Here is a 20,697-nt window from a genome sequence, read left to right on the forward strand (position 1 = left end):
AGTTTTGTAATTATAAATTATTTTTATTTTAAAATATAAACTTATAGGTATCATTCACTTCCTACCTTTACCTTTTCCTTTCCCTTTACTTTTGCCTTCCCTGCTTTTGCCCATTTTATTCTTGTTGAATTTCCCTCCAAAAACTTTTTGTTTGTTGAATGGTTTGTCACCTCTCTGATTATTCTGTTTATTCCTTTTACCATCATCCTGTCTCCTGTGGAAAGGTTTCTTCCTACCATCTTGTTGGTCCTGGAATTTTCTATTCCTACCGTCCTTTTTATTGTGTTGATTTTGGACTTTATCACCCGTGTCTTGGCTTTTATGAAACTTCTTTTTTATTTTCTTATCTAGCCTCATCTTCTTGAATCCTCGAACTGAGTTGTCGTCGGCTTTCCGCTTCCTCTTGTTTTCAGTGAAAAGATCTGGAAGCAAGTTTTATTTATTACATCATAGGTTGTTATTGTGGATGGTGGATGATGATGAGGTTGTTATTATCCACTCACTGTGTCTGTCTGTGGATAAACCATAGCAAAACAATATAGCAAAGATTGACTAAAATAATTATTAAAATAGGTATTTTTTTTTACCTTTTTCAGGTTCCGCGCCAACTTCTTCCCTGTAATAGTCCGCGTCGTTCTCTTCGTCTTGTTCCATGTCTGCGTTTTGAGACTCGGCTGCTGCCAATTCCATCAGCCTGAAATATGGCATTCGTTTTTGTTAGTGTCAAATAGATACATCATAAATTCAAGTTAGGCCTAGTTTCTACCAAGGCGGGTAGAGGGCTTTTCACTTCTCCGCTACGCACAGATTCGCTCCGCGCCGCGCCGCCGCTGTTGTCAAATTCTATAGAAAAAATATTCCGCCCGACACTTATCCGCTCCGCTCCGCCTTGATGGAAACCTCGCCTAATATTATCGCATATAGTCCGGCTCCACACGTTGGTCCCAAGTCACAACGGCAATCGTCCAACGTTTGGATCTAGAAAATAGTATTGGCGCCTTCAAACGTTGGGCCATCTTTCTTCACGTTGGCTTTGGCGGCACAGGAAAGCCAACGTTTGAACGCCTCACTAAATTATCGACCAACGTTGGTAGTGTTGGTACGAATGTTGGCAGAAACGTGTGGTGCCGATGTAACAAACATACCTTTGACTTTCAGTCATTTCCTTTTTCTTCTTTATGCCTTCCATTGCTTTTTGTTTCAGCTCCTCCTTTTCCTGTTGCTTGCGCTTCACATTTTCTTCTTGTTGGCTCTTGCGTTTTTCTTTCAGACGCCTGTAAAAATACGAACATAATTAAAATATAATATTTTCCTTTAGTGTATTAATTTCAGAAATATTTTGGTATTCTGACTGACACATTATACCGCATATTTAATAGAATGCTACTCAGAGATACTTGCCTTTTTTCTTCTCTTTTCTTCTTTATCAGTAATTTATCTTCTTCCGTTTTCTCGACTAATTCGTGGAACAATACTTCGCCGTCCATCAGGCCATCTTCAATCTAAAATTAGTAGAATTGTCAACAATATTTTTGATTCTTGGTACTTTTGGTTTTTAATTAGAAATCATTGAATACTCTTAAAAAATTTCATACAATACCTTTATTAGTTGAAATGATATCCTGGGTCCAAGCTCAACTAGTCTGATAGCTGATTTTGATTCTGCTGTTGCACCCCTGGATGCCAAATTCTGTGGTAACACAACCTGGGAGTTTGGGTCATCTTCAAACTCACTTTCTGATAGAAGTCCAGCCCTGTAATTGGTAAAGTTGTAATATTATTTGGAAAAAGAACATTTACTTTCACACTGGTGTTTGTCTGGTACTTATCTAAGGAATAGAACTACATATTATTACTTACTTATCGAAAAATTCAGACATATCACGACATCTATTTAAATTAGGTATCTTCCCTTGCACCATCTGCAATCAAATTAAATGAATAAAATAATATATCTTTAAAAATAACAATATTAAAGTACAATAATATAGGTTATAGTGTCTGAGTTTCTTGCGCTGCTTCTTCTCAGCACTGGCCCATTTATTGTCCTGAAGCAGTGGTAGGGTTAATACTGGGACGTGTAAAAGTGCTTTTTTAAAGCCTACTTAGTTACTTACAGAAATAAATGAGTTTTACTGAGTTTTAGTTTTTTATCATAAACTAGGTTGTACTACTTGTACTGTACCTTTATAATTAGTGTTACTTGCAAAATGTCATAGAATAAGTTAAAAAATTACTAACCTTTTTAGTTCCCTTGTTGAGTCCTACTGGGGTAGCTCTGATAACATAATGTCTGAGGTCAATGAGTTTTGTGGACGGGTTGTAGTTCATGAGCACACAGCGACGGATGTTCTTAAGTTTTACCTGAAATAGTATTGAAGGTTAATGGTTGACTCTTTGTTAACTTGACTTCTCTAGCTGCACTAGTCACCTAAAAACATTATCATCATAATAGAAAGTAAATTATGTGGCTGGGTTTTAAAATACAAATGGCTTCAATGGTGCATATGATTCCATAACAGGAATTTATGATTGGAATAAAATTGTTACCAGTAATTTTGAGTGCATACATATTATTTTCTATATTAAAAATGTATTTATAATAAAGCCTTACAGTGGTAATGTTGATGGTGGGAAACATGTTCTGGAACATGGTAGCCATGAGCTTCATGTGCATGCCTTCTCCGGAGAAACTGTTGAGCACAATCAGTGGTGCATTCTGGAACGCCTTCATTATTACGTACTGTTTCTTTAGGGAGGAAATCACATCTCGGGCAAGGCTGTACTGAAAATAATAACAAAGTTTTATAGAATCCAGCAGCTGTACTGCAATTTAGTTACATGAAATAAACAGCCCTAAGTTGCATTATTTAAATTGAATTTCCTTTATTTGTTTTAAGCAAACAGAAGCAAGATAGATTAGTGGAAAAACCAAAATTAAGGATTTTGGACTAGATAAAAAAATTCTTTCTTTAATTAGAAAAAAAAGGCTGAGTCTTATCAAAACATCTTAAATTAACTTGAATACTTACACTGTGTATTCTGAAAGTAAGTGTGGGTCCTCGAGGCAGCCGAGCCAGCCTCATGTATGTTCCTAGCTCTGTCTCCGTGAACAGTATCATGTGGGACACATGCAGGTATCCCGACACTGAGAGGAAGTCCTTAAGAGTATTATTTTTTCTTTCCTGAAATTAAATGTCTTGCTCCAATAATTTTACTACTACAAATTTTAAGAGTAAGGTTTAAAAGTGTATTATCGATATTAGATAAATGTAAAACTTCAAACTTTGTCATCATTTCAACCATAGGATGTTACTACTGAACATAGGCCTCCCCCAATGCTTTCCATGCTGCCCAGTTGGTAGCGGCCTGCGACCAAAGCCTTCCTGGCTCCTGCTACCTTTATGAAGTCGTCGGTCCACGCTGCGTTTTCCGGTACGCGGCCTCCACTCCAGAACCTTGCTGCCCCATCGGCCGTCAGTTCTGCGTACTTCGAGTGAATGTGCGAACTTAAATGCTTACCTTCAATTGCGAAGCTGTGAAAGGTTCCATAATCTTCCTGAAGTCCTTGGTCAGATCAATGAGGTGCCTGCTGCATTGCCCGCGGTGAATTACGAACGAGTGCGGTGCTTTCACAAGGTGTTCTGGTTCCAAAGCCTCCTTGGTAGCCGGATTCTTTTTGACACACTTCCCTTTACGTTTTCCCATTTTGTTTGTTCACTTCCCACGTGTGTGATTATAAAGCAACCAATTATTCCAGCAATAAAGCAAAAATTGTGCTATTTTAGTTTATTTTATAGGTTAGAAGACCACGCTCGGCAACAAACACCATTTATTTTGACATTTGTTGACACTTGACTTGACAGGTATGACAGTAGTAGGGATGCCTAAATTAACGATTGTTCAAATCTCATCGATTCTTCATCGAAGTTCTTAGCGAGATACGATTCTGTTTACCAAGGCCCATATCGAATCGAATACTAATTAATCGAAAATAAATATTTCGGAAACGATTAATCGAAAAGACAAGTCAATCGAACGATCAGATTAATAAAGCTTTACGACTATTAGTTTATTTAACACACCCTAGACGGCACTATCTGATTAGTCTCTGCGCTCCGTCTTGGCGGAAACCGGGCCTAACAACCATCCACCACCACCATTAATTGGAGGCAATAAATGTTATTATTTTACTATCCAGACAGCAGAGAGAGATCGTTAGTCCGTCCTTTGTATAAAAATCTTATTCAGACCTTTCATAGCTACTTATTAAAGGTTTGAATATTATAATTTATGGAGAAAATAGAGGAAAATAAATACAAGTCAAAATAAATCAAAACAGCTTTATTTTCTGCTGGTTCATTGTGGACTTCCATACTTGCACAGAATCACTACACTAGTATTCTCTCCTAGGTCCCACCGCGTTGAATCGACTTTTTGTTCTTGTAGTATACAAAACATTCAAACCAGCGAGACTCTAGAATCGCTTATTAGTTAAATCAATAAATTCATATAATATAGACGCTGTTCTTCCACCACTATAGGATTTGTAGTCCGTTTTCACGAAAGAAGTCCCGTAGTGAATGGGCTAGTGCCTTTAATTAATTTGACAGCAACAGTTCAGTTGATTATAATTTTAGTTCCACGAAACTCCGTAAGACTTCTTTGGTGATAAGGACCATCACAGCAAAGTTGAGTATGAGAAGTAACACCTGCCTGCGGCCGGTAGAACGGGCGCCATGTTCTGGGACGGTGGGCAACATTAGCCCGGCCATTATCACGAAGTTGGTCACTCAACTGCGGCGCTAGTGTCTATGCAAAGCATGTTATCCACTGTCATTTTCGTACATTTATTTGGTTCCACAAAATCCATGATAGTTTGTGAAAATACGGCGATACGGTTAATGTATAGGGGCCACGGGGATTTTAAATACTTATGACTGACCATGAAGTTTCATTTTTGCAAGCTCTGATTCCGAAATTACGATAAGCGTGGAAAATCGGACCTTAACAAGTTCCTGTTAGCGTTTACACTCACGTGAGTGGACTATGAAACAACACATCTTTAGCCGCCGGCGGCTTGAAAGTTGATTAAATATCTTTACAACTGTTATCCTATTCAAAGCCCCACCGTCCAGACTTTTAGAGCGACCCATTAATTCACTATCCTATAATATTACAGTGCAATAAGTGCAATACCACTTAATACCCAACTATTCTATTTTTGGATTACATTTTAAACGGAAAATTGTATTTGGTAGAACATCTGAATTGTGAAATATAATTTAAGGGATATTAACTAACTATGCGCGACGCACGCGCTGCGCCCGCGCCGACGCAGGACACCGTATATCGTGGGTCTTTGAGGAGTCGAGCCCAAACCAAAATATACAGAACATCTTACATCAAAAAGGTGCATTAGAAAACATTACATAAAAAATAGAAAAAGAAAACAATAGCAACCTTTCGTTAGAGGAACTACAGATGTTCGATTTCATAGATGTTTCGAATGTCATAGAATCGGGAATCATCTGGATTTACGAATATAAAAAGCCCCCTATTTTACCCCTATTAAGTTAGCTAATATCTATAGTTCATTCTAAACTATCATCAGTTAAATACCGTTATCATTAAATTTAATAAAATCATATTTATAATGTGTACATTATAATGTAAGATTAGAAAAACTCGTAGCAAGAGAGTCGGCGCGATTGGATGTAAAATGATAAGGGTTATTATTTCATTGATGTGGCCTAATTCTTGCGCTGATTTGGCCTGATTTGCATCACAAGGGCGACTGATATTAGAACTCTATTGCATGGCAATAAAGTTGAAAAATAGTGTGTACGGCAATCCCTTAGTTATTCCGTCGGTGAGCTGGTCGCCTACTCTATTGCTAAAAGGTTTTCGCGTCCGCTCGCCGCGTCTGTGGATAACTATACAACTATTGAAATGACTTTATGCGCTCGCGACAGGCGTCGCACACTACAGAGAATTCACTTTTTACAAGAAAAATAAGGTACAGACACGAAGAACGGACCCAGGCCCGGAGACAAAGTAACATTCAATCAATAAAGTTAAAACGCATGACCTTTCAAAAATCACGAAGTTGTAAAATAACTAAAATTAAAAAACATATTGAAGTAACGCAATCAATATTTTAATATTTTGGCTTGCCGGCGGAAGCGATTTGAAGCGGATCGGTTGTTACTTTGTCTTCAGAACCATCGACAATGAATAATATGGTAAGATTCCCTAAAGGGAAGGGACTTCTATGCATTGCGGTCCATCGCCGATTTAGATGGCGACCGCGCGCGTTCGTCGCACTTCCCAAAAGCAATGCTTTTCATTTCCATAGGGCCAGAATCACACGCTGCTGCGAAAGATCGCAATGCACGAAAATATACCTTAAATATAGGGTATTTAAAAATTTTCGATATCAGCGTAAAGCTATGAACGAAATTAATGCCGTGACGCAGCGTTAGTAGAACGCGTTACAAATCGTTTAGTGCAAAAATATTACTTTATTATGATAGTTCACAAAATGAGATACTGGTATAGCTGGTTAGTCACCAATGGTGTAATGTCATGGCCTTAGTAGTGAATGAGCCACAATAACGATGAGTGAAGATTATTGTGACGTTAAGATTATTACAATAAATATGTAAGTAAGCCTCTGATTCCTGGTGCGTTGATTGATCGATCGGGTAGATCTCAGATAAATTTAGATTTAGAGCTGCATTTCGATTCTTAAACGGTAATAAAGAAACAGCTGTTGTCATACAATTGACAAATGTAGTATTCCATCGACGCCGGGAATCAAGAGGTTGCGTTCTCGGGCGACACACGACTTTACAATGAATAATTTGGCAACTCTACTATCAATAGTTCAAAGACCAACACCATTTTGAAAGGTTTCGTATGATTTATACAAATCAAACATTGCTATACACTGATCCATAATTTTATTTCTTTGTACAGGTACAAATAAACACATCAACAAATCGTCAGGTAAACACAGGATAACAAATAATAAATGCGTGTGCCGCTCCGAGAGAACGAGGGCAGTCAGCACTGTGCTGCCCTCAAGCGGCGCTTGCGACCCGTGACACCCGACTGAGGCCTAAAACGCTTCTATAATAAATAAAATTTCCGACTTTCGTACGAATCTATCAGTCCCGTTTTGGCTGGTACAACCCTATTTCAGAGCCGTTATTGCAAACATTTAGACACCCCGCAGACTAGACTTTTTATCGGCCGATAGTTTGGTTGGTCTGTTACGGAACGGAGTGTACGGAAGTACGCACATTACACCGATTTGGTTTCAGCATTCCTCATACAATTGGAAGCCGAGCAAACTATGGGTCGACTAAAAATCTGTAGTCTGCGGGGAGACTTAGCCCAAAATTCAGGTTTTCACGTGTCCCAAGTGCCGAATGACAGCGATTACTATGGCGGTCTCATTCCATGTACACCGCCGCTACTTGCCTTACCTTACGCCGGGCACACACTAAAATGACTGCACAGGAAAGCGACCCCGCCAATGATCTAGCTAGTATACATTGAACCTAATCCTTAAACGTAAGAGAAGGGAAATATCAATTCCTCTTCAGTCTAATACAGAAATTAGTTTTCTTATCGCAGATACAATGAGCGATTTTTAGTAAACGTCGCGAGGCTTTAATTTTGGCGACATTTCTATCTTTAAAATATCATCGCCCACTGCTAATAATCTGCGAATGCAGCTAACCCGTTATTCGTTGTTGAGAAAATAATAATAACTTTATTCCGACGACTACCCGCACATCGTCACTTTAGTGTGTGTTCGGCCTCAAACACCAACATCGATCGTTACAAAATACATTAATACGTCCGAGAAGGACAAACCATCATAACTATTGTTTTTCGAATTTCGTAGAGCAACAAACTACAAAAGCGCTACACTCCATCGTACAAAGCATCACAAAAATACTACAAAGAAATGTGTAGACATAACAGATTGTTAAAATCGAACACATATCGTCGATAAATTATTAACAAAATATGTTCATATGCAAAAAAATATAGTTTAAGGTACCGCCCGGCCGGCGGCGTGGAGTGAGCATCGCCGGCGCTTAGTGCTGGTCCATCTGTGGAAGAAAACCATGGAATTATAATAAGAAAAGAAAAACTTTATTCAGCAATAACAAAACAGAAGTTGCTGTACAAGTATAGATTCGTCATTGAGGAGAACCCTAGGGGACTATTTCTAAAGTGTTGTAATTTAAAATCCCACACAAATGCGCAACATTCATTTTGCAATTCCAACACAGAACAAGTTGTGTGAAAAATATTATTATACAATATCAGTATGTTCATCCAGTGACAGCTACAAATGAAATACTAAGCAGTGCACATTTTGGAATGCTAATAAACAAAACCCTAAATAATAAAAAGACTTAAACAAAACACATAACTTCTAAATATTTTGTCTGAGCAATTGAATGTTGTCATGAATTAGACTTTAGTATTTCAATTAATAATAGGTTTTTTTTATCTGTAATCAACATATCACTAGAACAAAAGAAAGATTAAAATAGAATCATATCAGTTGTTAATCTGATGCAGTAAACAATCAGGATTATTTTCAACATATCACTATCTTGCTCAGAAAGACTAATTGAGATAACTATTGTACAACATTAGGCTCCAATGCATAGTATCTTATGAATAATGGAACACAAGCATTGAAAATAATATTAGCATGTCATTAACATAAACACATCCTAAACATGTTTATTTCAGTTTTTGAATTGGAATAACAGAGAGAGGAGGGTCCTACTAATCATTTAAAATCAGTCTTCTTTCATTATTTCATTCTATGGAGAATAGAAAAGTATCACTGAATCTTTTGGATTATATTTATTTCTTATTTATTATACTTTATTTTCAGATCTTAAAAGTAAAGTATAATCCATTGATTGGTGGAGTCTGTATTATAATTACAATGATAGAAATTACAGCTAAATGGATAGATCCAAACAAAAACATTCATAGCTACAAATGTTGCTTTTGGAGTCAACAAAGCAACCAACTGGTTTTCTACCAGCTGCAGATCAAGTTTGAGACTATTTTATTTTTAATTTTACAAATATTTTGAGGTCTCTTCTTTCTGGTCTGTCTTGGGCACAGATGGCGCTACTGCCAAGTAAACATTAGCTCCGTAAATAAAAATGTTTAAAAATGTTCACAATAACAATATACCTCTGGAATTAGAACCAAAGTAAAAAACTAAGTTCAAATAGTGAGTGACAGTGTTTGCAATTCGTAACATCAAGTAATAATACCATTAATCATTAAATCCAATAGTGAAAATTTAAGTGAGTAAAAGTTTTAATTAAACCTTAATAAACCCTTCGAACTGAAATTAAGTGCATTTACAAAACAATATTTTAGTGTAACTAACTCTAAAAGTGATCAAAACAATTATTGTGGCCCTTTTGTGTAATTTGTGTTTGAGGTTATAAACTTTCGACTTATGAAAAATAACGAACTTTTTGTCGCATTGCATTGAAATGAGAACAGATGAACAAATTTCGTTACAATAGTTAAGTGCCCGGTAGCCGAGTGGCGAGTAGGGTGGACTAAGTACCGAACTTCAAATCTCACTTATTGAGATATTTTTGTTTTTTTTTTTTTCTTTTTTTTCCCTTTTTCCCCTTTTTTNTAAAACCGTGGAATAATAAGAAAAGAAAACTTTATTCAGCATATAACAAAACAGAAGTTGCTGTACAAGTATAGATTCGTCATTGAGGAGAACCCTAGGGGACTATTTCTAAAGTGCTGTAATTTAAAATCCCACACAAATGCGCAACATTCATTTTGCGATTCCAACACAGAAAAAGTTGTGTGAAAAATATCCGCTGTGAGTACGTTCGTCCAGTGTCAGCTACAAATGAAATACTAAGCAGTGCACAAACTGCACATTTTGGAATGCTAAACAAAACCCTTAATAATAAAAAGACAAATAAAAGACAAAGACAAATATTTTGGTCAAAAGCTGTCATGAAGTGGACTTTAGAATTTCAATTAATAATACCACATTTTTTTATCTGTAATCAACATTGCACTAGAACAAAAGAAAGATTAAAATAGAATCATATCAGTTGTTAATCTGATGCTCAGGATTATTTTCAACATTTCACTATCTTGCTCAGAAAGACAAATTGAGATAACTAACTATGTATGTACAACAACATTAGTCTCCAATGCATAGTATCTTATGAATAATGGAACACAAGCATTGAAAAGAATATTAGCATGTCATTAACATAAACACATCCTAAACATGTTTATTTCAGTTTTTGTATTGGAATAACAGAGAGAGGAGGGTCCTACTAATCATTTAAAATCAGTCTTCTTTCATTATTTCATTCTATGAAGAATAGAAAAGTATCATTTTGACAGATCTTGAAAGTAAAGTATAATCCATTGATTGTGGAGTCTATATTATAATTACAATGATATAAATTACAGCTAAATGGATAGATCCAAACAAAAACATTCATAGCTACAATGTTGCTTTTGGAGTCAACAAAGCAACAAACTGGTTTTCTACCAGCTGCAGATACAAAATACAAAATACAAAAATACAAAATATTTTATTCATACAAACAAGTCACATAACAAAGTTTTGGATCTAATCCTTTTAAGTTTTATCAACTTGTGTTAGGATCAGACCGCTCTGTCTAAATACAATAATGGAAACAGACTCGTTGAAATGACGTTAAATGTTACTTAAATAATGTTACTTGAGTTAGTGTTATATGTGAGAAGTAGAATTAAATAGACATATAAGTTCAAGTTGATACCTACCATTTTATTTTTAATTCTACAAATATTTTGAGGTCTCTTCTTTGTTTTGAAGAAAATTTAATTTAGTTATAGAATTACCTCTTATTTCAATTACAATATTTGAACTGATTCAATGATCAAAGATGTAGGGTAAGGGTAAATAAACCCTTCAGAGCATTTTCACATTAGTACTATTGCGTTAGTAGCGCGACTACAGCGCAGTAGCGGCGTTTTTATAATGGATTTATTTATTTATTTAATTAAAATGCAATTTAATTAAATAAATAAATAAATCCGCTGTCACATAGTATGAAATTTTCGGCAGCGCGTCTGTCGCGCCTTTGTCGTGTTGCTAAATCGTCTAAATGTGTAAGCACACTTATTGTGCAAAGCACATAATAATTTTTTACTGTTTTTGGATCTTAAGAAAAATATATAATTTTAAAGGGTGTAATAAGTTAGAATTTACCTGTTCCTGGCCGTTGGTTTCCTGAGACTTCATGACATCGGGCAAGTCTGGTGGGGATGAGTATGCAGTCAGATCCAAAGCTTCAAATTCACCATTTTCCTTCCTGTAAATAACACAAAATTGAGTGAAATCCTTTCAAATATATTCATGGAAAGAAAAGTATTTATAAGCACCAATCCTTTTAAAAGTTTTCTAACTGATCAATAATAAGTAACAACATTGCATTAAGTGCTTACCGAAGTGCAAGTCCGATGGGCGCAGGGCATTGTGCTTTAGCAGTGTTGGATGTCAAACCGTACTCAGCCAGGGTCTTTTCGTCTTCCATCAGCTGACTGTCTTTGTTGAAGAGCATCTGGCTAGGGGGAGGCACCTTCAGAATTCCTGTAAAAGCATGACATGTTTACAATCATTCAAGTTTATTCATCTGATACTTAATTTAATTAATGTAAAAGGACCAGATAGTTTACATTTGCATTTTTAAGGGATCATTTATTCTTATTATATTAGGTAAGTTGTTTTTTCCATGTTTTTTGTTTAGTTTTTTGCATGACAACAACAACAGTATCACAGATGTGACATTGAAACAACATAAAANCTAAAAGAGTTAAATTATAAAAACTTCAAGACAGCACTGTATGAAATTTTAGTCAAAAAATGTTATTACTCCTTAAATGAATATTTACGAGATAAAATTAGTTACTGATGTTATATTATTTAATTAGTCTAACTAGCCTACCTTAAGTTACAAGATTTTAAAATGTAAGATTGTTATTTGTTCTGAAGTTTGTTAAGTGTTTATTGTTTGTTATGTAGTTATAATTATGTTACAACTACGTAACTGAATTCATATGAATATAATATTGTACGCCCAATCGGCAGGTTATAGCGGTTGTATGTAAACATTTAAGATCTGTGTTATTGTATTACCTATAACTAACACAATAAATGATTATTTGATTTGATTTGATTTGATTTGATTTGAAGAAAATTTAATTTAGTTATAAATTAGAATTACCTCTTATTTCAATTACAATATTTGAACTGATTCAATGATCAAAGATGTTAGGAGGTTAAATTAACCCTTAATTGTGCAAAGCATATTATAATTTTTTATTGTTTTAGGATCATAAGACAAAGGTATATTATAAGTTTAAAGGGTGTAATAAGAATTTAGACTTTACCTGTTCCTGGCCGTTGGTTTCCTGAGACTTCATGACATCGGGCAAGTCTGGTGGGGATGAGTATGCAGTCAGATCCAAAGCTTCAAATTCACCATTTTCCTTCCTGTAAATAACACAAAATTGAGTGAAATCCTTTCAAATATATTCATGGGAAGTAAAGTATTTATAAGCACCAATCCTTTTAAAAGTTTTCTAACTCATCAATAACAACTAACAACATTGCATTAACTGCTTACCGAAGTGCAAGTCCGATGGGCGCAGGGCATTGTGCTTTAGCAGTGTTGGATGTCAAACCGTACTCAGCCAGGGTCTTTTCGTCTTCCATCAGCTGACTGTCTTTGTTGAAGAGCATCTGGCTAGGGGGAGGCACCTTCAGAATTCCTATAAAAGCATGACATGTTTACAGTCATTCAAGTTTATTCATCTGATACTTAATTTAATTAATGTAAAAGGACCAGATATTTTACATTTGCATTTATATGGGATCATTTATTCTTATTATATTAGGTAGGTTGTTTTTTTCCATGTTTTTTGTTTAGTTTTTTGCATGACAACAACAACAGTATCACAGATGTGAAATGACATTGAAACAACATAAAACACTGTGACTCACAATGCTTAGACCTCATCACCCAATAATATTAGGGGTCAATAGCAAGGCCTATTCGAATAGAGAAACACCTTGTCACGAACACAGTGCAATACAGCACGCTATATCAACAAAACCTACGCTGGTTCCCCGACATTGTATCGCTACTATAAATAGATTTTCATACGAGCGCACAAGCAGTACTCACCTTCTATCATTTTCTTTAATTCTAAAACCGTCGTCGTGTCCTTCGCATCGGTGAATATGGTTAACTTTTTTCGCCTAATCATTAGAAAGACGTCCTGAAAACAAATTTCATTTTTGAGGTTACAAGCCCACAGTAGTCATACGTCGACAGGAGATTCACTATATTTGCATTGAACAAGACTTTAGAAACACTTAAATAATATTAAACTTACCATTTTGAGTTTATTATTTAAATTATTATCTATTTATTTTATGTAAAAAAACGCTTCAAGGCGTACGAAACGAAATTAAATATTGAATGACAGCTCGCTGGCCAACCACAGATTAGCACAGCTTTCCTGATGCTAAAGAAAAAAAATAAAACAGTCGGATACACATACAAGATACAAGTGCAATATGAAAAAATAAGAAAATAAAACTTAGCAATTTTATTGTTAAAAGTTTTTGATTATGTGGACAAAAGCAAAATTGATGAAGAGATAAGAAAATCACATAGTTATCTTAAACAAATCAATGAAAAGTTATAATTTATTTACTTTAAAATCAATGTATTTTTGAGATGTATTCGAACATTTGTAAATGAATGATGTCAAAGTTTGTCTAGCGAAGCGACGAACTGTCAAGCTTTTCATTTTAAAAATAATGTATTTGCTATGTTTTTCCACAATATTAATGATTAAAAGGCTGGCCTAAACCTAAGTATTCGTAACTTCACTGCGGAAATGTTAGATTATATGAAACTTAATTTTGAACTTCAAGGTTTTGACACATAACCTCTCAGTTGTTTGTTATGCCTGTGATTATGCCATTATGAATTCCCAAGTTTGTGTTACTTGTCGCAATGAGAAGGTGGTGAACCTGACGGATAACCGGCTAGTGACGGAGAGCTGTGGGCATGTCAAGTGTATGGACTGCTTGCTGCACGAGAAGTCTGGATGCAGCGCTTGTTTAGCGTCTATTCAAGAGTGCACCGAACCTGACGACGAAGTGTGTGGAGATGACAGCCCCGAACCCCCCGAGGTGCCTTTGGTATACGAAAAGGAGAAGGAAATCGTATCGGAAGTTTATAATGATTATGAAAAAAAGAAAAAGCCGGAGACGTCTCATATTAGAATAGAAACTGGTTTGTGTTTTTTGAATGCACTTCTAGATATGAAATATCTACAACATAAATTATTTCCCAATGTGTATTCCTCATAATTAGTCCATTTCTTCAATAACATACACATAGTTGTGTTGATTTATTGTATAAAAGCCTTTAGTGTCGTATGAATGCTAAAAACTTGATTGTTTTATTTCAGATGCAAATGGAAGATGCTATGTGTGTACTGTTTGTAATAAGAGGTTCCATGCCAGGAGCCAGGTTGCATATCATGCTTATTGCAATGGACAGCGGAAACCGTTTCAATGTCCGGAGTGTACCAAGGTTTGTTTTAGTAAAAATACATTTATATGTATTAAAAAAATAACTTATTCTGTTCATAAATCTACACTAAACATTAATCTAAAAATGTAATAAAATCTTAATATGAATGAATTTTTCACCAGAGCTTTGCCACGCACTCTCACTTCAAGTACCACATGAGGGTTCATCGGAATGAGCGCACATACGCCTGTGACGTTTGTGGGGACAGCTTCTTTCAGATGTCCAAACTGCAGCGGCACAAGCTCAAGCATTCAAGTAAGTTGTTACATTTTAATTAACATGGTTATTAATTAAAAACCATAACTTTTAAGAGTATGGAAACTGGCACAATTGACATTGTTTACTATCCTGCTATCAGATGTTTTTATAGTGATTTGGGATTTTTTTATAATATGTAACTTAGAATTCCTCCTCCACAACATTCTTCTGTGAATGTTAGCAATTTAATTTAGAGATAAACGCATTTGTACCACCACATAATAATATTATGTTGTTTGCACTGTGTTTGTGCGTCTTACTTTAAAGTAAGACCAATTTAAATAAAATTCTGTACATTTCCGTCAGCAGAAGAGAAAAAGTTCGTATGTGTGCAGTGCAGCAAGGGTTTCAATAACCTGTCATCGCTGCGCAAGCACGAGCTCACGCACAGCGAGGCGCGGCCCTATGCGTGCGCCATCTGCGCGCGTCGCTTCCGTGACAGCTCCAACTACAGGAAGCACGTGGCCAAGCACGACGGTGAGTCACTGACTGGCACGAGCTCACGCACAGCTGAACAGAAAACAATAATAATAAAAAATTGAGCGATATCCCCCCAACTCTCCATAGATGTCGAAGAAGTCAGAAGCGACTTTATGGACGAAGCGGGAGGGAATATAAAACTTTATCACTTTTTTCATAAAGCGCCTCCTTCTTTCCATATGGCGCCCTCCTGAGACTGCCGTCCGATGCATTTACCCCAAGTCCATGTTAAAACGTATGAACTGTATTATGTATGTGATTTTGTTGGTGTACCTGATAAGTCCGTGCCTCAACAGGGGCATAAAAGCTAGTGAAAACAATTAACTGTCTCCGCCGCCCCGCCCACAGTAAAAAGTAGTTGTAAAAAGACTATGGTCTTTTTCCACAGACAAGAAATGCGGTTGCGGACGCGGCTGTGCGCTGTGCGCGGCGCCGGTGCCGGAGCGGCGCGCGCACCAGTGCCCGCGCTGCCCGCGCGCCTTCCACTCGCGCAAGGACATGCGCCGCCACCAGGCCGTGCACACCGGTCAGTGTCCTCCGTCTACAGACAGGTGCCGAGCGGGGCGCGCACCAGTGCCCGCGCTGCCCGCGTGCCTTCCACTCGCGCAAGGACATGCGCCGCCACCAGGCCGTGCACACAAGCCGTGTGGTGACGGCAGAGTAGAATACATTTGTCACCAACCCCTACTCTTCCCGCGGGTGTCGTAAGAGGCGACTTAGGGACTACACATCAAACAGAGAATGGGCAGCAGCGCTCTCTGAAAAACATCAATCTTTTAAACTGCGATCTCCAACCCGCCTGCCTAGCGTGGAGATTATGGCAAAACCCTCCACTATAGTGGAGGAGGCTCATAGTCCAGCAGTGGACTGTAAAGGGCTGTTGATGATGAACATCGTCATCATCAAAGACAGAAATAGCACATAAACTTTCGTCATCATCATCATTTTTAGTCATAGGACGTCCACTGCTGAACATCGGCCTCCCCCCAATGATTTCCATGTTGATCGATTGGCAGCGGCCTGCGTCCAGCGCCATCCTGCTACCTTTATGATGTCGTCGGTTCACCTTGTGGATGGACGTACCACGCTGCGTTTTCCGGTACGCGGCCTCCACTCCAGAACCTTGCTGCCCCATCGTCCGTCAGTGTTCACACCGGTCAGTGTCCTTTGTCCACAGACAAGTGCTGGAGCGAAAAAAAATTTAAAGAAAGAAACATTAAGATGAGCATCGTCATCATCAAAGGTAGAAATAGCACATAAACATTCATCATCATCATCATTTTCAGCCATAAGACGTCCACTGCTGAACATAGGCCTCCCCCAATGATTTCCATATTGATCGATTGGTAGTGGCCCGCGTCCTGCTTCCTGCTACCTTTATGATGTCGTCGGTTCACCTTGTGGGTGGACGTCCCACGCTGCATTTTCCGGTACGCGGCCTCCGCTCCAGAACATTTCTGCCCCATCAGTCAGGCCGTCAGTTCTGCGTACTATGCGCCCTGCCTATTGCCACTTCGTCCGTCGGGCTATGTCGACTTAAATGAAATGAAACAATTTATTCAGTACATAGGCCCTTTCCAGGGCACTTATACACGTCCCAAAAGATATCCTTGGCTTGCCACCACCACTTAGGGACAACATAATGGGCTGGTGCTGAGAAGAAGTGGCGGAAGAAACTCAGTTGCTACACACATAATATTACCTCACTTTTGCCGAGCGAGGGGATGTAGGGTGCCTATAGTTAAGAAGTGCATTACTTGAAAAATAAAATTGACTATCTTCTTACAGATTCAAAACCCTTCCGCTGCAAGGTATGCAACAGGCGCTTCAGGCGTAAAGACAACTTAGAACGTCNAGAACGTCACATTCGCAACACGCACCCCGACCAATCGCCCGCGACCGCCGTGGACTGTGACGTAGGAGCCCTGAAGCAACTCGCAGCCAACGGGCGCTCAGACCCTCCCCAAGACACTCCCGATGCTCCCCCACAGAATAACGACAAATCCATCCTCAAAATCCTCAACCCCCTCCCCCCTCTTCCCCAAGAAGTCATCCAAAAACACATGAGCGTCGACAACACTCAAGAAAAAGACGTCATCGACAAATCGTACATTCTAGAAGCGAACCACGCCCGGCAGAGCGTCATAGTCGGCAAGTGCACTTTTGACCGTAAACCGCCGAGCCCGCAAGGCAACGAGTACGTGCACAAAATCCGAAAAGCGAACTCTATGGCCAGCCAGAAGAACATTCCTCTTCCGCCGATAGATGAGAAGAAGATTCTGGAGTTGGAACAGAAAACGAGTGCCAATAACTTGGACGTGGGCGCTCCTCCGAAAGACATGGAGCTGTACAAGAAGATATTGTATGGGAAGTCGGAGCTGGATGGCGCTGCGTGCGAAGACGACACCAAGCTGAGCTCCAAAATGCACTGGAGGCAGAAAATGAAGCTAAATATTAACTGGTGAGTTTCGTTGATAAACTAAAGCTGGGTTGCACTATCTTACTTTAACTTTAACAAACGTCAAAATCTGTCAAACCTCATACAAAAAGCACCGGTATTCCTTATGGTTACGGTTAAAGTTAGGTGGTCCAATTCAATCTTTATAATTTCCTATTTGAATTAAAAACTACACACTTTTGAGCAGTTACAATGGTGTTAACAATATACGTTTTTTCGTTGTTTCAGATATTACGGAACGGAAGGCTGAAATGGGTGATTATGTATTTGGAGCAGGTATTTTGTACAATTGGAAAATCTACCATTATTTTTATATTTTTACTATTGAGAGTTATGTCGTGTAATTTTCCAAAACGTGGAGGCGCGCAATTTGGTATGCGATTTTTAGACATTTTTAAGTCATTAGTCATTTATAACTTTTAATGTAAGTAAATTACGTTTTAACTATGAAATTGGATATGAAAATGAAATGTTAACGAATACCGAGTTATGTAGACATAACAAAAGAGGGAAAATGGTTAAAAATAGTCAATAAGTGCGTCCAAGACGGTTAATTGTAAGCTGTTTTCTTATTCATTTTACTTTATTGATGTTTATTTACATAGAAGATTTAGAAACGTTATGCGATATACTATTTTTAATTAAATATCTTGGCACCAGCTCGAATAACCAAAACGATTCAAATTGATCTCAAATGTTTCACGTTTTAACGGATTTTACGCGTAAAAATAACAAAACAAGTGCCGTAATAATAATGTTTCCGAGTCTATTTTATTGAAATTAAGTTTATAATTTTCAAGAAGACTTGCGAAGTCAAAGTATTCGATTACTTGGCAGTCTGCGACTGGGTAGAAACTTCGTTATTTTGAACTACTTTACAAATTAGTATTCTGCTAAAGAATTGAAGTTTTTAAAATTGATAGTTTCATTGAAATTTTATTGGGTCTTGTTTTTGTTGAATTGCTCTTTTTTGCCAAAAAGAAATGTGATAGCATAACTTGTCCAACTTGAGGTTCGTAGGAACATAAAAATCCTTAGTAGTTATGATAATTTTGACTGAAAACTTGATCTCTACCATACGTTGATCTCAAGTAATTATTTAAGTACATTGCGGCGCGACCCGCGCGCTATAAGATAAAAGTCAATTTATATAGTAGTTTGCCAATGCCAACATTATTCCAAACAAAAGTATGAATGAATTTTTGAGAAATTAAATGCAAACGTAATAATAATACAATGTTAATAATAAGATAATGAAAATAACCCTAAGTCTTACTTTGCCTCGTGCGAAAACATTTGTAAATATACATTTCAGAAGTTTAATCAAATATAAACAAATAATGACTTAACGCACACATAAATGGGTGTATGTATTTTAACATGTAGGAAGGAATCGCTTTGTACCATAAGCGTACGTGCATATTATTTAAATAAATATTAAAATAAGAGATTTTACAGTATCCGTGTGCATAGTCCGAGTTTTACTCACGAACGCTTTTTGATCAAAAAAGTTACAGTTAATATTCATACCGCTAGACGGCGCCACTCCAACTACTTTTTAATAAAATAANGGGCAGATTTTTCAATCGTCAGATACTTTTAACTGAAGAATAAGTTTGGCACATTGACAGTTTCAGTATGGGAAATATGTCAAAATGACAAGATTATTCTTCAGATAAAAGATATCTGAGGATTGAAAAATCAGCCCTTAATAAAATAAAAGGTATTTAATTCAGGCATAGCCCATAATAAAATGTTCTTACATATTTGATTCACAAAAGTTAAGTGTTTTACGAAAAACACTGTTGTTTGAAGTTCTCAGGTACAGTAGGTATTTAAGATTTACGTAATTGCATTTTTCGTTCTTATAACTAACTAGCTTTCCGCCCGCGGCTTCGCGCGCGTGGACTACATTTCTTTGCTATAAACCTCACGGAGCCCGAGACCTTTCCAACGAATGCAAAACCGTGGGAATCGGTTCGTGCGTTCTGGAGTTATAGCGTCAGGGAAGAAAACTCGACTTATTTTTGTATAGGTAGTAGATAAAGTAAAACTCGCACTAAGCATACTGTTGAGTCCAGAACATCATCGGCCTGAAAAACAAATAGCCCAAAATGGTGTTTCCATTATAAACATATTTTAAAGAGATAGATGAATTGTAATGGTTGACGTATTTTTTATTACAGGACGCAATAATTATCACAGTGTAAATAAATATAAGTGTACATACTTAGTTTTTGCGAAACGGCATCGTTGACAGACAATAAAACAGCCACTGTTTCCACATATATCCATACTACGACTAAAGTCCGGTCGCCGTGCAGATAGAATTTCGTACAATGACCCCAAGCTACCTTACCTTATCGCTCGCGCGTAATTATATTGCTGTCGCGACTGTGAAACGGGCGGCCGCAGTGACTGTACGAGCAATATACGAGTAATTACATGCGAGCGATTAGGATGGGTAGCTTGGGGTCATTGTACGAAATTCTATCTGCTAGGCGACCGAACTTTAATACACAACAGTACATCAAGGTAAATACTGGGGCATCTTTTGTTGTTGCAATAGGTGCTATTTTGCAACAAAAAATTACCTTAAGCCAGATGTGTTGTTGTCTGTACTCGTCAAGAATAGATTTAAGTCTGAAATAATAAACAAGCCGCTATACAAACATATTTATACTGTGGTATTAATATCTTACCTTATTTTTCATGTGTATGATAATGTACACGCTTGTTACAACTTAGTAATATCACAGATAACTTAATAATATTAAACATAAAATATGTATTTTT

At 37.2% G+C, this 20,697-nt stretch overlaps 4 protein-coding genes across 5 annotated transcripts; 1 reads left to right on the forward strand and 3 right to left on the reverse strand.

Moving 5' to 3' along the window:
• Positions 1-39: 39 nt before the first annotated feature.
• ppan (Brix domain-containing protein peter pan) lies at positions 40-3,865 on the reverse strand. Its single transcript, XM_028305347.1, has 10 exons — positions 3,523-3,865; positions 3,033-3,185; positions 2,615-2,785; positions 2,242-2,364; positions 1,861-1,922; positions 1,601-1,754; positions 1,402-1,502; positions 1,146-1,274; positions 588-694; positions 40-422 (listed from the first exon to the last, which is right to left on the reverse strand). Exons 1-10 carry the CDS (start codon positions 3,706-3,708, stop codon positions 55-57), a joined length of 1,554 nt encoding a protein of 517 aa, XP_028161148.1. The 5' UTR covers positions 3,709-3,865; the 3' UTR covers positions 40-54.
• A 463-nt stretch (positions 3,866-4,328) lies between these two features.
• On the reverse strand, positions 4,329-11,890 carry EloB (transcription elongation factor elongin B). The gene is made up of 3 exons (XM_028305346.1): positions 11,539-11,890; positions 11,303-11,405; positions 4,329-8,129 (listed from the first exon to the last, which is right to left on the reverse strand). Exons 1-3 carry the CDS (start codon positions 11,652-11,654, stop codon positions 8,115-8,117), a joined length of 234 nt encoding a protein of 77 aa, XP_028161147.1. The 5' UTR covers positions 11,655-11,890; the 3' UTR covers positions 4,329-8,114.
• Positions 7,189-13,603, reverse strand: LOC114353375 (elongin-B). Its single transcript, XM_028305345.1, has 5 exons — positions 13,492-13,603; positions 13,281-13,374; positions 12,720-12,864; positions 12,484-12,586; positions 7,189-8,129 (listed from the first exon to the last, which is right to left on the reverse strand). Exons 1-5 carry the CDS (start codon positions 13,492-13,494, stop codon positions 8,115-8,117), a joined length of 360 nt encoding a protein of 119 aa, XP_028161146.1. The 5' UTR covers positions 13,495-13,603; the 3' UTR covers positions 7,189-8,114.
• Positions 13,604-13,874: 271 nt separating this feature from the next.
• Positions 13,875-19,471, forward strand: LOC114353397 (oocyte zinc finger protein XlCOF28). Of its 2 annotated transcripts, none has more exons than XM_028305385.1 (7): positions 13,875-14,402; positions 14,581-14,705; positions 14,828-14,960; positions 15,270-15,440; positions 15,832-15,969; positions 17,232-17,904; positions 18,130-19,471. In XM_028305385.1, coding segments are annotated over exons 1-7 (1,554 nt in total). In that variant the 5' UTR covers positions 13,875-14,089; the 3' UTR covers positions 18,131-19,471. The 2 variants fall into 2 exon arrangements, with proteins under 2 accessions (XP_028161186.1, XP_028161187.1); XM_028305386.1 differs by having other exon boundaries at positions 15,273-15,440.
• Positions 19,472-20,697: the final 1,226 nt, after the last annotated feature.

The sequence above is a fragment of the Ostrinia furnacalis genome, unplaced genomic scaffold, assembly GCF_004193835.3.
Source record: "Ostrinia furnacalis isolate ACB-3 unplaced genomic scaffold, ASM419383v2 OfSCF1656, whole genome shotgun sequence".
In the NCBI taxonomy this organism is placed as follows: Eukaryota; Metazoa; Arthropoda; class Insecta; order Lepidoptera; family Crambidae; genus Ostrinia; species Ostrinia furnacalis.